This window comes from Neopsephotus bourkii, unplaced genomic scaffold, assembly GCF_033783945.1.
Source record: "Neopsephotus bourkii isolate Nb327-2 ecotype Australia unplaced genomic scaffold, CSIRO-AGI_Nbou_v1 NB_244, whole genome shotgun sequence".
Lineage (NCBI taxonomy): Eukaryota > Metazoa > Chordata > Aves > Psittaciformes > Psittacidae > Neopsephotus > Neopsephotus bourkii.
The window spans coordinates 817,096-836,729 of record NW_026900754.1 but is presented as its reverse complement, the minus strand read 5'-3'; the positions used below and the strand labels follow the sequence as shown (position 1 = coordinate 836,729).

The 19,634-nt window shown below is 42.8% G+C and overlaps 1 protein-coding gene across 6 annotated transcripts in view; it reads left to right on the top strand.

The window, feature by feature from the left end:
• Positions 1-19,634, top strand: part of DENND5B (DENN domain containing 5B) — a 113,848-nt gene that overhangs the window by 59,032 nt on the left and 35,182 nt on the right. For all 6 annotated transcript variants that reach the window (XM_061345835.1, XM_061345836.1, XM_061345837.1 and 3 more), the window contains 4 exons: positions 1,478-2,144; positions 12,746-12,933; positions 16,723-17,259; positions 18,653-18,884. In XM_061345835.1, coding sequence (XP_061201819.1) covers positions 1,478-2,144; positions 12,746-12,933; positions 16,723-17,259; positions 18,653-18,884 — 1,624 coding nt within the window. The remainder of the gene's footprint in view (positions 1-1,477; positions 2,145-12,745; positions 12,934-16,722; positions 17,260-18,652; positions 18,885-19,634) is intronic.

The following is a 19,634-nucleotide window of genomic DNA, read 5'->3' as shown; positions in this document are numbered from 1 at the left end:
TCTCCACAGGGCTGCTCTGAATCTCTTCTCTGCCCAGCCTGTAGCTGTGCCTGGGATTGCTCCCACCCAGGTGTAGGACCTTGCACTTGTCATGCTTAAACTTCATGAGGTTGGCATCAGCCCACCTGACAAGCGTGTCAAGGTCCCTCTGGATGGCATTCCTTCCCTCCAGCGTATCAACCGAACCACACAGCTTGGTGCACAGCTGCAATTCCATGCTTTATGTAAGCAAAACCCACCAACTGAATTAAATTCTACCAACTCCAGACTACTTATTTCCCTATACATTACCTTTTAGAGCAATGCGTGAGAGCTACCCCAGATAACTTAGGGGTTCGCTACATGTCATGAAGGGAGTCTGAAGTGCCTAAATCCCAGCTGGGCTGGTAGCAGCTTTATCAGGCTGTCAAATGATCTGTGCAAGGTGCACTGGGGAAGTTCAGGGTAGGATGTGCCTGAAAATATATAATTATTTCCCTTGATCTCTTCCACCATCAGAATCATTTACTTCTGGTAAAGGTGAGATATTAGGAGATGCACTCAGTCATGGGTGCATCCCTTGGGAAAGCTGGCTTCTAATGTCACCTTTTGGAATAGAAGGAACAGTTTGAAAGCTTTCTTTCAAAAAGAACGCTCTTTCCTTTTATTTCTTTAGATAGAAGGTACAAAGGAAGCTTTAGTTCTTAGTTTATAAACATAGTGATTTAGCTAGAACATAGTTTCATGCTGACGCACATTCAAGCAAGTTTGTTGCATTTTTGCTGTTTTGTATTATATGGCTGGTAGAATTCCTGAGGAATGCCTGGGAAAATGCCTCAAGTTATCACTAAGGCTGTATTTCAGAAAAAAAACACAGGGTAGCAGAATCACTGTGAAAGGTTTTGCTGAGTGGTAAATAAAAACCAAGGCCTTCATAGATTTTGGGGTGTTCCCACATACACACACTTCTTGTCATTTTTTGCATTTAAGGAAGAAAGTCAATGTGATATCTGTCAGGCAATTGTTGTGTGTTTTGGGGTTCATTTCTTTCAAGGAAATTAGGGAAGATGAAAGAATTTCAAGAAGTCCGTGTAATTTGAATTCAGTGGTATAAGATACTTTCTTGGCTCTCTGATTTAAGGGAACCGTGAGCACAATAGATGCAAATAAAACCAAAACTGGATGCTTTCTATGATTCTTAAGTAAATAAGACAAAGACTATCCAGTAGTGAAAATAATTTTACAAAGTAATGAAAGTTAGTTGTAATGACTTAATAGATGGGTCATTTTGGAAGGTGTTTTCCTTTCTTCAGTCATGTCTACCTCTTCTTTTAAGTAGCATCAGTTTTAGGCTGTTTGTTGTTGGGCTTCTTTTCAGAGGAGTTATATTTCATGATACATGGCTTTTATGGTAAATAAGAACATGACTGTAAAGCAAAAATAATGAAATAAAATTGTAGCTTTGATAATTACATTTATTCCTTTTCTCTTTTCTTAGCTGTGTATGCCCAAAGGGCTGTCTTTCAGGACACAGGCAGACAACAGAGATCCACAGCTCCATTCGTTCATCATCACCAGAGAAGATGGCTCTCGTACATATGGGTTTGTGCTCACGTTCTATGAGGAGGTCACAAGCAAGCAGATCTGCACAGCCATGCAAACACTCTACCAGATGCACAATGCAGAGCAATACAGCAGTGTCTGCGCCTCTTCCTCATGCAGCATGGACTCCCTGGCCAGCAGCATTGATGAGGGCGATGCCACGTCCCTTGCCAAGCTCCAGCGGTACAATTCCTACGACATCAGCAGAGACACACTGTACGTCTCCAAATGCATTTGCCTCATCACCCCTCTGCCCTTCATGCAAGCCTGCAAGAAGTTCCTGATACAGCTCTACAAGGCGGTGACATCCCAGCAGCCACCTCCTCTGCCCCTGGAGAGCTACATCCACAACATCCTCTACGAGGTGCCCCTGCCACCCCCAGGGAGGTCACTGAAGTTTTATGGGGTTTATGAGCCCATCATTTGCCAGAGACCAGGGCCCAACGAACTCCCGCTCTCTGACTACCCACTGCGGGAGGTCTTCGAGCTGCTGGGCCTGGAGAACCTGGTCCAGGTTTTCACCTGTGTTCTTCTGGAGATGCAGATCCTTCTGTACTCACAAGGTGAGCACTCGTCTGGCAGTGCGTGTTGGGTCTGTTCTCTGGGCAGATACAGCCACAGGAACTAATATAAAGCTGTTGATTTTTCAGTGGATTTGTGAAAAAAATGTGAGAGAAATGAGTCTGTCCTAATGAAAGCACTAAATAATTGTTTTCTCCAGGCAGTCTAGGTGCTGCTTGTTTAATTATGCATTGTATTTATCACTTGTGACAGCTAGCAATAGAATTCACTTAATAATTATCCTTACGTTGCACTTAATTGTGCTGCAAGACAGCATGAAACTAATCCTATCTTCTGCAAAAATTTCAATAGCAAACTGAAGTTCGGTGAGATTTCCTCTCTCCTGCATGATGGATGTGTTGTGGTTAAAGCACTGAGAGTTGGATGTCCACGTTGAAGTGTGCCAGCCAGCTTTTGAAAATCTGGCCTGTACCTTTTCTCTCCTGGTTGTGTCTTTCTGCAAAGCACAAGTTTTGGGAATCCTGACTTGGTGCTGGGCATGCTCTGGGGTTTGACAGCCCTATTACTGTTTCCTGTATGTTGTTGGTTACTGTGAGTCTGGCCCTAGTGATATTTGGGTACCAAAATGAATGTGCTGCAGACGCAATACACCAAAGTGCCTGAACAAGTCAAGTTCAAGAGTTGCTGACTTTCAAGGGGCTGTCCAGACTTTCTGGAGGTTCCTCTAAGTCTCACTTAGATGCCTGTCCATATTATCTCAGTTCCCAAATGGCTTCTGTGATGCTGACCCTAAATTAGTAAAATATGCCTGAGGGAAAAAGTGGTTTCATCAGACTAAAATGAGCAACATGAAGCTGAGAGGTGCACGTAGCTTCTAACAAAAAAAAGGAAGAGGTGAATACCTAGGCTTCTGAAAAGATGTGGTTCAAGCAACAGAGAACTCAAAGTGGGGAGGAGAGAGGAGGTGGGAAGTCACCTAAAATGCGTACGGGTAATGGGCCTTCAGACTACGGAACTGAATGCTTGAGTTTGTCATAGAAAAGGTCAGTAAGTGTATAATAGTATTACTAATGAGTAAATGACTGAGAATGGGGAAAGATGTTCAGGGAGGTGGAAGGAGGTTAGTTCTTCAACAAATGACTGAATTCAAAGGATTGGTAGTTCTTTTCAGAGCACTTCTCCACATGAACTCCAGGGGTTTGCTTTCAAGAACTGAAAATGAAGGGTTTTATCTGTCTCAGTTTGAAGCGCGAGCAGAAATCCTGCTGTTAGTTTTGATTAGGCTGCTTTTCCCCTCCTTTCTGCTTCTACATGTGTGTGCTTGTCCCTTTCCTCCTCACTTTGAATCGTGCTGTCTTTGCCACTTCACACCAGGGTTCAACATAAAGCAGCAATGCCACTGAAATACCTCCCTATCCCTGCTCATCATTCCCACTCTGGTCCCTGCTTATGGACTCACTGAAAACTGAGATTCATCTTTTTTTATTGTTGTGTTTTCATTATTTCTTACTGTAAGCTAGTAGCATTAGGAAAAATCTGCTTTTCAGATTACATTTTAGTTGCATTTTCTGCAGATGGAGAGCAACCTGCATATGCATTACTTTGTAATAGTCCTTAAGACAGATACCAAATGTCTACTAAATAATTTTGATTCCATTTCCAGTACCACCAGACATTAGATAAGTAAGTGTTTTTCTTCCAATTACTGGCTATAATTTAAGGGTTTATTTGTTCCGTTTATTTTCACTGTGGGTTTCTTTGCAAAGAAAAATGAGATAGTGAGAATTAATCCTCTCTACCCTCCAAAATTCAGATTTCTTTGTTTTTCTCATCTCCCTCTGTTATTGGTGAGTCTAGGTATGTCCTTGACATGGCCTTTACTTCCTGATATAACATAGACACAGCTTGATGGTGCATGGGGAAAAGCATACAGTCGTACTAGGGAAATTCTGTGATTATGTAAATAGCATCATAATACTGGTTCCCAGAGGTGAGGAATGTGGAGTGGAAGTCAAGTGCAAAGCCTCAGTTTTGGCACATCCTGATAGCTGAATGCTTGGCTAATTGTGCACTGCAGCTTCTTTTAAATGTCAGTCTTGCAATTCCAGAGAAAGAAAACAAAGTGGCTCTTTCCTTATTTGAAATACGACCAACCTAGATACTACTGAAGTCTCCTCTCTAAGCTCAGGGACAAATTGTTTCTTACCTCCCAAGCTCTTCCAAGGCAAAAGATGAAAAGTTTTGGGCTTATCTCTTATTCCATGGTAACGAATGAAAGAGTGGTTTTGCAAATGGATCCTTCCTCCCCTTTCTGCTTGAAAGACTGTGTTTCCAATGGCCTGGCCTTGCTGCAATCTTCCCAAACTCAACAAGAGATTAGTAGAAGATGTTCCTGTGTCCACAGGGTGCAATTTCAAGGAAGTCAGCATTATTCACCCAAAGTCAGAATTCACTGAAATGCTGCAATACTCAAGGAATCAGAGCACTGGGCCAAAACCTACTTCAGTTCACCGAACTCTTTCAATGAGAGAGCTGCTAATAGCATGTATGGGAAACGTAAGCTGATTTTTTTGAGGTTCTCCTAGCCCTGTTGCAAGGAAGTTTTTCATTCAAGTTTGCCAAAATAAATTGTTTTCCTTTTAAAAAATTAAGACTTATTTTAGGAAGTTGAGTGAAAACACAAACTGTTGCACAGTCCTGATCACACAATGAGCCTGCTGGCTGTCCACTGAGAACCTTCAACTTCTCACTGAGCAGCTGTCTGCTAAAGGCAGATTACATTTGCAGCCAAGAAGGAGCTGTGGGGACATGAAAGCTGCAAATGTTGGGAACAACTGGTCAAACAGCTTTAGTTCTGAACTATAGGCAATCATGAGTGCCTGCAGGAAGGATGGTGGTCAAGTGGAGCTGCACCTGGTTGGTGATAACAGCAGCAAAGTGCTGGCAGAAGGGTTGCACAGAGACTGTACTGGCTTTTCTAGAGTGGTTTTCCTCTACTGAACTAGGAGTCAGTGATGAAAGCATTTATTTTTAACCCTGTAGTTGAGTCATAATGTTTCCAGCAGCCTGAACAAAAGAATCTAACTAAATGAAGAGGTGAAGGTGTTGTGTGACTTTACTCAGTTTGCGCTTGATGCGTTCCCAACGTGATATGAGAGTCTGGTACAGCTCTGCAGGGGGACAGGACCTGTAGCTGTTTATACCATGGCTGCTGTAGTCAACTTTGGTTATCTGTTCTGTTCACGGTGTTTTACAGGTGAGTGGTATCCCATCATTTGGGAAAATGCAGGAGTTGAAGTGGACTAGCTTAACTTTGCAGCTGTGGTAGTTAAGCAGAGGGGTGGAGAGACTGACATAAAAGAATGATGAGCTCATTTTTGAGCTTATTTCTAAGTTGCTTCGTTCCCAAATGTTTTGGACTACAGGCAACTATCTTAATCCTCAATTTCTCTCAGGTCTATAGTTCAAGCTTCAAAGCAGCTTGCTGCTACAGAGCTCTCACTGGCTTTCCAGGCCACAGTTTGGGAACTGTTGGTGTGTGGATAATTGTGTCCTTCTGGGGCAAAAGCCAGTATGACCAAAGCACTTCAGTCTAAAGCTGTGACACATCTGTGCAGCTTAAGAACAGCGAGCATTACTGTGGCAGCGTTAGGGGAAAACACAGAACAAGGCAAGGATAGCTGGATAACAGGCAGAGACCTGTGCTCCTGCCTAAACAGCAAGACTGAAAAGACAAGCCCTTACTGTTCATGGAGACAGCATGGACTCCAAAGGAATTAATCCAAATCACTGTTGCTGGGTAAATGTAATAGACTGCTCTAAGCATCACTTTGCCCAGCAAAGGTGATGCAGAAAGCTGTACCTGAAAGCCCTAGAAGGAAAACTCCTTTGGATTCAGGTTATATCTTCCTGCATATAGCGAATGCTTTTAAGTTTAAATAGGACCAAATTTTAACTTTGGAGCTTTGGAAACCAAGGGGAGGGATTAGATTTTTTTCCTTCATAATTCTTCAGGTTCCAGTCTTTGCAGTACTCTTGCAAGTGCCCTTTATTTGATTCAGGGCACAGCTCTCCTGTGTGTTAAGGGTATTGTGACTGTCCAGACTTCCAGCAATGTCCACTCTGTGGTAGCTGCTTCCCAAGGATCAATAACAAAACACCGGCATGATACATCTGCTGGAGAGAGATGAATTAAACTATGAGCTCTGCACAAACCTTGGCAATCAATTTCGTATGTCTGCATTTCTAGGGATTTAAACATGAGAGGGAATGCGTGGATGAGACGAAGATAAACTTCTTAGAGCTTAGGCTGTTTCTACTCATTATAATTTTGAGCATTTCCCGAGCTGTTTTTCAAAGGGTTTGAGTAATTGCTCCTCAAAATTATTTGCTTTTTTTTTTTTTTCACTCTTAGCAATTATAATACACATGATTGCACATATAGAGTCATTGCCTTGAAAAAGGTAGTGTTTGAAAAGTCTTTTTTATGAAGTCTGTTTTGGGGGAGATTTTTTAAACAAATACATCCCTCATGTGCTTGCTTTTAAAAACATTTTACACCAAATAGTTACACAGAAAACCTTTGCTCTTCTGCTCATTACTTAACATGGTTGCCCTCCACACTGATATTCATCAAAAAACAGTGGAAACCTGTTGGAGAGAGCAACTTACATGGGGATAAAATGCTGTGAAAGACCTGGGTTTAGGGCCTTAGCAGCATCACAGCCAGAAGAGACTGCAGTGTGTGTTCTGCTGGAAAGGAGACAAGTAGTTGGATAGAATAATCAAATTGACTCTTCATTTTTAGCTTAGGTGAAAAGACAAAAACATTTTTTAGTTAAAAGTTGCTCAGTTTTATTAGCTGAGGTCAGTATGGCCTGAAAAGCCAAGTTTTTAAAGCATCTCGAAACAAGGAGAAGTAGCTAGTACAGGTCTGTACCACCACCCTGCTCCTGTTCATATTCACACTGAACTTCAGGGAAAGATGAGGCAACTGCTTCTAACACTAAGCACACACACACTCCACCACTTCTCCACTTTTTTAAGTGGAGTTTGTGCCATCCACGCCACCTTGTTGCCCTGGTGCAGAGCAAGGGGCTCCCAGTGTCATCAGGGGCATCTTCACATGTCCTGCTGCCCCCTTGCCAGCTTTGTCACAGACTTTTGCCCTGCTCTCAGAGGCTTAACTACACTGTTAATAGGAGCTAATTCAAGTTTTCCTGTGAATTAATCCTTAAGGTGGCTCTTAATCATAAGCTAATTTATGCTGAATCACTGATGGCAAGCTGAGACATGGGTAAATGGAAATTTATTGAAGTGGAAGTGATTTTTTTCCATTAAGCATTTGCCAACATGGGAAAATGAGAAGAATTGGCCTCCGTGAATAGTGGCCTCAGGATGTTTCCCTTGAGGCAGAGCTGACCCCCAGTCTCAGAGGGTAATTCTTAGTTCAGGCAATTAGATGCAGTCTCATCTTGATCATCGTGTATAAGAAAATATGTATTTTCAGATTTGCATAAATTGCTGCTCTGCTTTTATCTTGTAACTCATGTGCTATGTCACCCATTGGTAAATCTACTCATCCATCAGGGATAAAGGGCATTGAGATGCCATGGGTTGTTTCTTCAGGATGGTCTGCTGGTTACAACGCTATGTCACTGGCCTGTACAAGCATCCTGAAGGCAGCACTGGTGCAAGGTGCTTTCTGTGGAGAATCCCTGGCAGTGTTCAAGGACACATTGGACAGAGCCTTGGGTGGCATTGTTTAGGGTGAGGTGTCCCTGCCAATGGCAGGGGGGTTGGATCCCAATGATCTTAAAGTCCTTTCCAACCCGAACCATTCTATGATTCTATGACCAACCTTTCCTGAAGTCTTTTTGTGCATTTTATCTGAACATCTCTTGAAAAATCACCTGGTCTGGCTCATCAGTCATCACAGCTGCCAGTACACAAACCAGATGAAAGATGGAAGCTTCCAGGGCGCTTTGAACTCTGCAACACTTCATATGCATTGACGCTGTGGAGCTATTGAGACCTGATTTTAAAACCTTTGCTTTCATAAACAGTTTTTGTCTCAGATGTGAATTTCACATTCCCCTTTTCATCTTCATTACGCTATATATAAACATTACAGTTCTGAAGGTGCCAAGCTCCTAGACAGGCTTCACTGTGTGCCATTCCTGACTCGCACTCAGAGCTCAAAGCAGAATATTACCTTTTATTTTCCATTTTTACCAATATACCTGGTTCAGCTAATCCATACTTGTTACAAAAAGTAGCAGTTAAACAGTGATTGCTTATAATACTTTGACTGTAAAGGTAGCGTGTGCAAAAACTTACAAATCAAAAGAATGTTTTAAAGCCAGTTCAGGTGCTTCCCTCTAAAGAATTAGCTCTTTCTCATTAAGGTTCATTGGTTTATATTTTTTTCTCTGTTGTTGGCTTTGTTTTGTTTAAAATGATTGCTTAGAATTGTTTTCTTCCTTTTGATAAGGGAAGAAAAATTATTCTTTGGGATCTGATTATCATCTTTCGGGATGCGTATTTAAATACATGGCTTTGCGTGTATTTGTAGGTATACTTTTATGCATGTTCAAAAAGCAGCAGAGGCAATGAAGTGGTGTCCATGTAACCCATCTTTTCAAATGCTTCCAAGTGCTTTCAAATTGAATGTAAAGCAGGACTTGAAAGGGAAAAGAAAGAGGAAGCATGGTCTATTTTTAAAGTATTGTGCTGGATTTAGAAGATCCAAGCTGAGACTCCAGCTCTTCAGCAGCTTTCTACCTTACATTTGGTAGGTTACTGGAAAAGAGAGCTGGAAAACTGCCAAATTGTTTTTTGTCAGGAAGGCTGGGTGCATTGAAACTGGAATAACAGCGTACTGATCACAGCAAGAACACTGTTTCTGGTTTGAATGAGCGTGTGTGTGCTCTTATACTCAAAAATTCCATGGTTGGGCCTTTCCTGAGACTATCCCAGGTGAAATTCTCTTCTGTTTGATTATGATCAAAGATTCCAACCTGTTTTGGATGTAGCACTTGAACAAGGGAAATCTTAGCTGTTTTGGGCAGGGTCATCCCTGTCCTCTCTGAAAGAAACTTGGTTACACTTTGCTGCAGCATGATAAGGATTTTGAGATATCAGATTCCTTTGTACTACGAAAAGTAATTTTTATGTTGAGCTTTGTGAATTGCCTAAGATCTCAGAGCTTCTGTCCCCAGTCTGTAAAATGAAAAAAGAAGGATAATTTTGTATTCTTTTCTCAGTCACTGCCTGTGTTTGGACTTTAAGCTCTTCGGGATAGATTATTTCTGCATGCACAGTATCTGTTGTAATACTGTACTGATTGGTTATTTTCCTATTATTGTATTATGGAGAACCAGCATGAAGCCAAATATTTGTCAAATTTTGCCCTCTTTCAGAGTTACATCTGTAGTGAATTGATGTTCAAAATTGATGTTCAGATGCCAAAACCATTTCCATTTCCATGCTCATGCAGCAGAACTGCCGACTCATGGTGGATCAGATCCCCACTGCAGTTATTTGTCCTGCACAAGAAGTGAGATGCAGGGACTTGGCCAAGGGCCCCTGGCAGATGCTGCCAGAAAAAGGGGTTGGATCCAGACTCCTTGAACTCAACTCTTTTGCCCTATTCTTCAATTAGGGGAAGGTTAAGTGTGAGAGACAGGCCTGTGCCAAATCCTGCTAAGCAGCTGGTAGGAGGTGGCAGTTGCAATAGAAGCCATAGGGACCACTTTGTCCTGGGATTATCTTCCTTGGGCAGTTTCTCTTGGGAAATGTCCTGTGTACAAATCAGAGCTCAGACCCTGAACACGAAGAAATGTAGAACTGTAGAATCATTCAGGTTGGAAAAGATCCTTAAGATCATCAAATCCAACCATTAACCCTGTGCTGCTAAGTCCACCACTAAACCATGTCGCTAAGTACATCTACACGTCTTTCAAATACCTCACAGGGAGTCACTCCACCACTTCCCTGGGCAGCCTGTTCCAATGCTTGACAACCCTTTCAGGGAAGAATTTTTTTACCAATATTCAATCTAAACCTCCCCTGGCACAACGTAAGGTCATTTCCTCTCATCCTTCAAGCAGTTGCAGAGAGCGATAAGGTCTCACCAAAGCCTCCTTTTCTCCAGGCTAAACAGCCCCAGTTCCCTCAGTCGCTTCTCATAAGACTTGTTCTCTAGACCCTTCACCAGCTTCATTGTGCTTCTCTGGACATACTCCACATCTCAATGCTTTACTTGTAGTGAGGGGCCCAAAACTCACCAGTGCCCAGTACAGGGCGACAATCACTTCCCTGACCCTGCTAGCTACACTATTTCTGATACAGGCCAGGATCCCGTTGGCCTTCTCAGCCACCTGAGCACACTCATGTTCAGCTGGCTGTTGACCAACATCCCCAGGTCCTTTTCCATCAGGCAGCTTTCCATCCGCTCTTCCCCAAGCCCATAGCAAGCATTGTAGCAGCTGTAGCTACTGTCTGTAGTAGTATTATTTCAGGCTATGTAGATCAGAACAGACTTTGAAATGGTCTCATGCATACCAAGACATGCTGCTTTCTATGTTTGATGTTTTTTGTTTTAAACCTTTAAAGCTTTCAGAGTTATGAACGGTTATGAGGTGCTTAAAGTTCACCAGTCGTATTGTTTCAGTTTGTGTAGATGCTCCTCAACAAGACAGCACATGGACCTGTGTAATTATAGACCATTGCACAAGGAGGGATTCATAAATGGCTGATCTGTAATTGGGAATGGCTTTGAGGTGTAACCTTGAGACTGACTTGTGCGCATGAAAATCATTTTGAAGACTGAGTGACTAGCTATTAGTAAGACAAGATGAAAAATGGTTTTGCCCACCCAGCTGACCTTCTGCAGATCGAGGCTGGTTTTCCACAAAGAGGTGCTAGCAGGAAGGAGAATGGGTGATGCAATTTGTTGTTTTAATTTGCATATTTATTCAAGTGCATCTTGCCAGTGACCTCCTAATAGCTGAGCTGTGTCAGATGGCAGTGCTGTTGCGGATGTCTGCCAGGGCATCAGGCTGGCTTGTTCAGGAAATGGAAAGGGCAAGGCAGGGTTCCTGTGCAGGCAAAAGCAGGCAGTGGGGCTATAGGAAAAAAGCAGCCTTATCAGACTCAAGACCAGGTTCACACATATACCTTTAATTTTATGGAGTGAGGCAGAGGGGGTAGGAGAGATGGGCAACAACCCAACTGTTACCAAGGAACCGGGTCTGGCCTTGGTGAGAGTGAAAAATCCTTTGTTTGCTCAATGGGACTTGCCAGGCACTGACGAGAACTTGAGAACTGGTTTAGGATACAGCCATAGAGGAGACATCCCTTCTGCTGCTTTTGGTGGTTACTGATGATGTACCGCGCACTGGAGCTGCAAATAGTAAAAAGAAGCTTTCACAGGTAGCAGAGGCCCAGGACAGAAACTGGAACTGACTCCCTGTCTTGTCTGTGCCATGCACCTTGTGCAAGTTCAAAGATATTTATACGAACTTATGCTTTGGTGTTCCTGTCTTTAACCAATGCTATTAAATGAGGTGTGCTGCTGCTTCATGGCAAGTTAAGATTCCTAAGGAATTGGGGTTTAAGTGCCTCCATGTTCTTAGAAATCTGGGGGGAGCTGTTATTAAGGCAGAAGCTGCTGTAATGGGGAGTAGGAAAATCATCTGGTTTCAGATTCACCTGCAGCTTACAAGAGCCAGGGCCTGTTTCCTGATGGATTGCCTGCAGTTTACTATTCACTGTAAGGATGCCCTTCTCTTTAATACCAACATGTGATTTATTTATTTATTTAAAGGAAAACAAAGAAACAAACCCCAAAGTGTTCTCAAATCTAGATTCCCTCATATTAATAAACAGGTTGTGGTATTGCATCATGCCAGCTGGGTAGTTGGAAACGGATTTACTCATATCCAAATATTCTTGCAGCTCAGCTGGATCAAATTAAGTTCTAATTTAAAAAGTAAAGCATGAAATGTTTATTTGAGCCAAATATTGCAAAGCAGTGAACTAGTGGATTAAATACAGATTTGGGGAAACAATACAGTGTAAGTATGGTAGCTATACAAAATATTTTTGACAACTAAATTTCTGCTAGGCTTCTGTTTGGGTTTTATTTACAAGCGGTGCTTTTAAATACTTAGGGTCTGTAAACTTCTGCTGGTATGTGGCCAAGGCAAATCTGAAACATAGTAGTAGCAAGTGGAGCAGAAGCATGCAAACAGGAGCAAGCGAGAAACCACAATGTTTCCTTCAAGTTCACTTCTTTCACCTCTTTTTCCTTGTGAAAATACATGCTTTTTATAGAATTAGAGTATTATTATCCCGTACTATAGAGAGAACTTTTGGTATGCTTTTAATAAATGAATCTAATGACATAATAGATCCAGATAAGATATGAATATTTATGCTCAGCAGTTTCTTCCTGGGGGTAATGAGTTTTGACAAATAGTGTGTAAGGCTTTTAAGTACTGTCTTATTTTCACACATCTTACCACATAAACACGGTTTCTCTCTTGTTTTCTCACTGATGTCCTTGCCAACCAGATTTCAAAAGTGAAACACAAAGATAACTCAATGTCTGCCTCTCTCTCTCTCCCTCCCTGTCTAGATTATCAGCGGCTGATGACCGTGGCAGAAGGGATCACAACGCTGTTGTTCCCATTTCAGTGGCAGCATGTGTATGTCCCCATCCTTCCTGCCTCTCTCCTGCATTTTCTGGACGCTCCTGTTCCCTACCTGATGGGGCTGCAGTCCAAGGAGGGAACCGACCGCTCCAAGCTGGAGCTGCCTCAGGAGGTCAGTCTCCACCTTTGGGGATGCAATCTTGGAATGCATTGTTAATATTTGCATGAATCCCTGCTGGAAAATGCCATGCCTGGTCTCAGGAGTCTTCTCTGGCACTGTGAAGGCTGTTTGCCAGCAGGAGCGAGACAGTAGGGGAAGTCTTCACAGCCCTTGTCAGTCTATTCCTGAATTTAATGAGTACCAGTAAGTATACTGAGTTCTGAATGCTACTCCTGCTTCTTACTATGATGCTGAGAGTTTCTATGGTTTCCCTACATCACATGCTTCATCAGGTTTTGTTGCTCTTTGTCACTGTCATAATCCTATTGACAGAGGACTAAAGAGCCTTTCATTCGGGGGTGGTCTTCATGAATCTGAATCTCAGGTGCAGTTGCTAGATCATAGAATCCTAGAATAGTTAGGGTTGAAAAGGAGCTTAAGATCATCTATTTCCAACCCCCCTGCCATGGGCAGGGACACCTCACACTAAACCATGTCATCCAACCTGGCCTTGAGCACCATCAGGGATGGAACATTCACAACTTCCCTGGGCAACCCATTCCAGTGCCTCACCACCCTTACAGTGAAGAATTTCTTCCTTATATCCAATCTAAACTTCCCCTGTTTAAGTTTTAACCCGTTACCCCTTGTCCTGTCACTACAGTCCCTAATGAAGAGTCCAGTGGCATAAACCTGTCCCCCTGTTGCTGATGAGAGTATCACCCTGTCCTGCCAGCCTTGTCCCACCCTTGCATGAGCCCACAAGTTCCTGGCTGGGTTGAGGCTCATTAAAAACAAGCCAGATTTGCATTAATTCCATGGCTGTGAACCACCTATAGGCATACACGCATACCTACTTCTGTAATACTGACTCAGTCCAGTGGTGGTCTTTTGAAGATCTTCTGTCCTCCCATGCAATGGGAAGTGAAAACTTTGCCTGGTCTGTCAGATTTTCCACAGAGGAAAAAAGGATGGAAAGGTCCTCCTAATCTAGGTGTTCAGATCACTGGTGGTAGAGTGAAATGGAGATCCTTCTCCTCAAAATTTCACCAAGATGATTAAAAAACTGCTTACATTTTAACCTGGCCACTGATCACTTGCCATAGTGCAAAGTCTTTGCGATATGGCTAGCCTGTCTGCATTTGAGATAGTGACTGGACCCATCTCTAGACCATGCTATGCATTTTAACTTGGGCTTGTATGGCTGTGACATCTCATGGCAGTAGTAGTGCTGTGCTCAGCTTCATGCACAGATCTTTCCTTGGGGCAGGGTCTCCAAGGCATGCAGATAGGTGCCCTGACTGAGGAGGCAGATTGAGAGCAGCAGCAGGGGAGAATATGCAGGAGGGGGAGTTTGTATGTGGAACTGGAGGAATAAACACAGAGCAAGGATAATATGGTTTTTAATAAAGGTCTATTTTAAGTATTAAGTGGAAGTGCCTGATTATTAGAATCAGTGGCATGTAACAGTGCAAATCAAGTCTTGCCTTGTGGATACAATGACCCAATTGCATGAAATTTGCAGTGGTGTGGAAAAGAAGCTGGTATCTAGCTCTGCTTTTCAGTAAAACCATGCTAATATTACATAATTACTGTGATTTTAAAAATTATTAGTCATGTGTTTTAGTTAGCAGATTAAGCTGTCATTTTGCTTAAATTAAAGTTCTAATGTGATGGGCTTGAAGTACTGCTGGAATAACAAATTAGATATTGCCAGTGAGGAAAGAGTAATAGTGGGGAGGAAACACATACACCCCCCACCATGATGTATAACAAAGGAGTGAAAAATATTAGCATTTATGAACACCACAAGTCCAGTAACTGGGAGAGGGAAAGAAAGAAGGGGAATTGAACAGGGAAGACCTTGGATCTCAAATTCCTCTAGACAATAAAAAAAATAGAAAAACCTTCGACATGCAAGCAGTGATAAAGTGCTGTTTGCTTTAGCATTCCTTTATTGTTCAGGCCAGGGGCTAGCTTTTCAAGCTCTTGCTCTAAATATAAACCATTTGTTTGCTAGAGATAAAAATTCTAACAACTGGCCATCGTGCTGTTTTAAGGTTACTAATCTGCCTGTATTAACTTTAATCATCGGATGTTTTTGAAGAGAGAAGTGAGACCAATTCCCTAAGGGTTTTCTGAATCCAAATCTCATTTTTCAAATTTTGTAAATTATATGCAGAGCTGAAATTAAAAAGCCTTTGAAATGAAATATTGATAGATAAGAAGACAGTCCCTGAGCTAAGGAACCGCACCGATGCATACCACAACTCTGTAAAGCTGTATAGCTATGTAAAGCAAATTGTTCTGGAAGAAGATACGCTTTTCTTTATACAATCCAGATTTATTATGAAAAAGAGAGCTGAGGGGACACTTTGCTTTACCAAATTAATGCTAATACACTTCAAAGTATATATGCAAAAGGTGCTTAATGTCAAACATGTCCCTAAAATATCCAGTATATTATAACCATGTTTTCTGTGGAATGTATTGTCCTGCTGAAAATTAACCTTTTCAGAAAAGGAGGAAAACCAGTCCTTTCTGTTCACATAATCTGAAGATTAGTCCACAGTCTTTAGTGAGAAGTCAAGAACAGCACAAGCGCCTTGGAGCAGGCAGAGGAGCTGAGCTAATGGCTAAGTAAGGCATAACAAAGATCTGCTGCTGCTGCTGCCCCTGCCCTGTGGGTTTCTGCATCTCCCGTTCTGCAGCTTTGTGCCAGGGTAAAACCCATCAGAGCTCAGCACCTTGGGAATCTGACCTGGTTTAAGATTTATTCAGCACAGCGCACTCAGGCAGTGGATTTCAGAAATAAGCTGCAGTCCAGGAGATCGATTACTGTTTTTCATTCTGCTATTATTCCTGAGGGTGCATTTGCAATGTAATTAATTTTTATGTAGGGTTCTTCCATCCCCCCATTGACACTTCCCTAGCAAAAAGTATCTGCTCCACTGATTAATGTCTTCACTTAGCTTTAATCTTATGGGCTGAGATCCATCTCCATTCGTAGCAAAGCTGTCTAAGAGCACTGTGTTTAAATCTAGGGCAGAGGAATTGCCAAGATTAAAAGCCTTCATGGAAACAGGGAATAAGGGGAGCGGAGTAATGGCACTTGGCCTCCAGTGGACAAGCTATACTCAGACATGATCCCAAAGGATTTGCATGGGACCTTTTTCTGTAGCTTTGCTTGGAGCAATGTCATCTTTCTCACTGAACATCTAATTTCTTGGTAGCACAGCTACAGAATCCTCTTGCAGTTGGGTCCTGGTAAAATAAACATGTCCTTGAGATGTGATAATTCAACACACATAGTTTTTACATGTGCTGAGAAATGGCACTGCACATTGTGCTTGCTGGTGTGTCCTTGGTCAGTCTGGGAGGGGAGATCAAATCTTTGCAGTGGAAAGTTTGGAATCTGCAAGTCCTGAGGGAGCAGGAGAGGGCAGGACACTTTATTTATTCATCCAGTTGCCATCCACTTGGTCTTCAGCTTTACTGAAGCGTCACAGGCTAGACAACACAGCTAAAGTCTCCTGCATATGTGTGCTCCTAGCCTTCTGCTGAAAGCTCTTGCCCGAGGAAAACAGGGCTACTTATTAGAGAATCACAGAATCATAGAATGGTTTGGGTTGGAAGGGAACTTAAATCTCATCGAGATCATCTCACCTTACTGCCATGGGCAAGCACACCTTCCACTAGACCAGGTTGCTCAAAACCCCGTCCACCCTGGCCTTGAACACTGCCAGGAGGAAGCCAATTCTGTGCTGAACATCCATTTTGAAACTTTTATTTGTATTTCAGGCAAACCTGTGCTTTGTGGACATTGATAACCATTTCATCGAACTGCCAGAGGAATTCCCCCAGTTCCCCAACAAGCTGGAGTTCATCCAGGAAATCTCCGAGGTTCTCCTGCAGTTTGGCATCCCACCAGAGGGTAACCTGCACTGCAGCGACAGTGCCACCAAACTCAAGAACCTGGTCCTTAGTGACCTGGTGAACGACAAAAAGAACGGGAACATCTCCAGCAATGCCCTCAACATGTATGAGCTGCTGAAGGGCAATGAGACGATCGCCCGCCTGCAAGCCCTGGCCAAAAGAACTGGCGTGACGATGGAGAAAATGACCATCACGGCTCCCCTTGCAGAGAAGGAGAAGGATGGGAAGTTGCCCTGTGAGGAGGTGGAGCTGAGGGACTACAAACTGAACGTGCAGCTTCGCGAGGTGTTCGCCAACCGCTTCACGCAGATGTTTGCAGACTATGAGGCTTTCGTCATTCAGGCTGCCCCCGATATGGAGTCGTGGCTGACAAACAGGGAACAAATGCAAAACTTTGACAAAGTAAAGATAGCCGTGTATTCATTTTTCCATCTGAAAATGCTTTTGGGAGGGAGGGAGAACAGCTATGTAATGTGTGTATATAGCCTAGGTACTCTTTAATCCCCTGTTCTTCACCTGCCCCACTGAGAGATTTGTCTGGCTTGATTACACAGGGCCAGATTGTCTGCCAAAGTGAATTGGTGCAGATCCACTGAGCTGGTCAGAGCTGTCCTGGCTTGTATGAACCAGGCTGGCAGGTTTCTGCCTAGCTGGTGGAGCTTCCTCTGTGGGTTTGGTACAAAGGGTAGCCATGGAAATGGACTATTTTTTTGTTTCTGTCTTTTTTGTTTGATGAGAGGAGTGGTGCACACACAAGGCAAAAAACAAATCCAGTCCTTCTTGTTTTCTAATCTCACAGTAGAGCTTTTTTTTTTAATGGGTAATGTTGTTCTGTAGAAGGTTATTACATCCCTATGGCAGAAGAGTACTGTTATGACCCCACCGTAGTGCGTACACTAGAGTGAAAAGAAAGCTGAGATTACAAATGGGGAAATAAAGAGACTGTAGGCTAGCAAAAGGAAAGAGAAATCTTGGGAAGCTTGCACAGTTATTTCTGAGTGACTTTGCAAAGTAGTTAGCTCTCCTACCCATCAGCTTTTTCAGACACAAGTCCTTCCCTAAGGAGAATGGTAGAAGGCTAAAGAGGCAGGAACAGACTAAATACTGATTTGAGTCAGCTTTTGATCAGAAAAATGCTGCCATGCCTTTTATTGATCTTGTTTGTATTCAGGCATTGAATGGTGCAGCATTCATAAGGCAAGTGTTGTTTAGGCAATCTCTGCTGATACTTCTGTAATAAAATGGGCTATTAAGGTTAGAGTTTTCAAAGCTCAGTTAGAGACTTGGGCACACACTCAGTTTTTATTGGAAATTCATGATTGATTTCCCTGAATGACTTCACGAGAGAGAATTAGCTGTTGTGCACTGTGTACCAATTGATATGTACTAAATAAGTGATTTGGTCCCAAGCAGGGATGCCAAACCAGAGGTCCCAAGTGGGCTCATCTGGTAGTGGTCTGCCATGGGTTGCACAGGGCTTGTTCCTGCAGGTGGTAGCTGCTAGGCTGCTTTGAAAAAGCTGGAGTTATACTTCAATAACTCCATATTTCGTTTGTGACAGCCTACCTGTCACAAAGTCTCCACAACTACTTATTTCTCACAGTTGTGACTGAAGAGGTGACCCGTGAACCAAACCGCTTTGCAGATGGATTCACAATTCTGAGAGGTGTTTTGTGGTGGGGAAGCCTTGTCCAAGCCTTCCCATTGGCTGCTGGATCAGTTCTCTGCTGTAGGCCAGCTCGTCCTGTCAATGGCAGGTGGGAATATGGCACTAATGAGCTGTTCTGTATTTCAGGCTTCCTTCCTTTCGGACCAACCTGAGCCTTACCTCCCATTTCTTTCACACTTCATCGAAACACAGATGTTTGCAACCTTCATAGACAATAAGATAATCTCCCAGTGGGAAGAGAAGGACCCTTTTCTGCGAGTTTTTGACTCCCGAATTGAAAAAATAAAGCTATATAATGTAAGGGCCCCTGCACTGCGGACATCCAACTATCAGAAATGCAGCACTTTGAAAGAAGCAGGTACGTTCAGACAGGCTAGTAAAATATTCAAAAGTACAGTGTCAGCCACAAAGAAATATCGGTCCTTAGTCATCTGAGCATTGCAGCCAGCAAGGAAGCCCTAAAGCTACCTGAGGATGACTCAGCAGTGTCCTCATTTTCCCTAGACAAAAACTTCATCGTGCTTTTAAACACCCAAAACAGTGGAAGCCTCTTCATTCCCTTCGAGTTCTGCTGGGCTGGTGTCTTTAATAAACGGCGAGCTGGGCTCGCTGTTTCTCATTTTAGGCAGCTTCTGTTCCATTGCCAGGAGAATTTTCCTTCACCATGGTGGTGGGACCAGCACCAGTGGCACCAAGGAACCCCAGTATCTGCTCCACTGGCCTCATCTGCCCCTTCCTGTAAAAAGACCTTCTTTTGCCTTATGCCATTTGGGTAGAGCAGCAGGGGATGCTGGGGTCATAATCCTGTGTGGCATATCTGGTAGCTTCAGCAATAGTGTTAATGAATAGTATGCTGTATACTATGACTTGGGGTTTTTTTCCATTACAGTCACAAGATGCATTTTCAAATTACATTTGACTTTCTTACTGTGCAAGTATTTATTTCATTTCCAAGTAATACAGGGAAATTATGGTCTTAAATTTGTTGGGACACGCATTAATGAACTGGGTTAAACACACACTTCTCTTGGGGATTTTTTGTGTAATTCCTTCCTAGCATTTTACTTGGTACAAATGTGTCAGAAATCCTGTGTCTACTTAACTATCT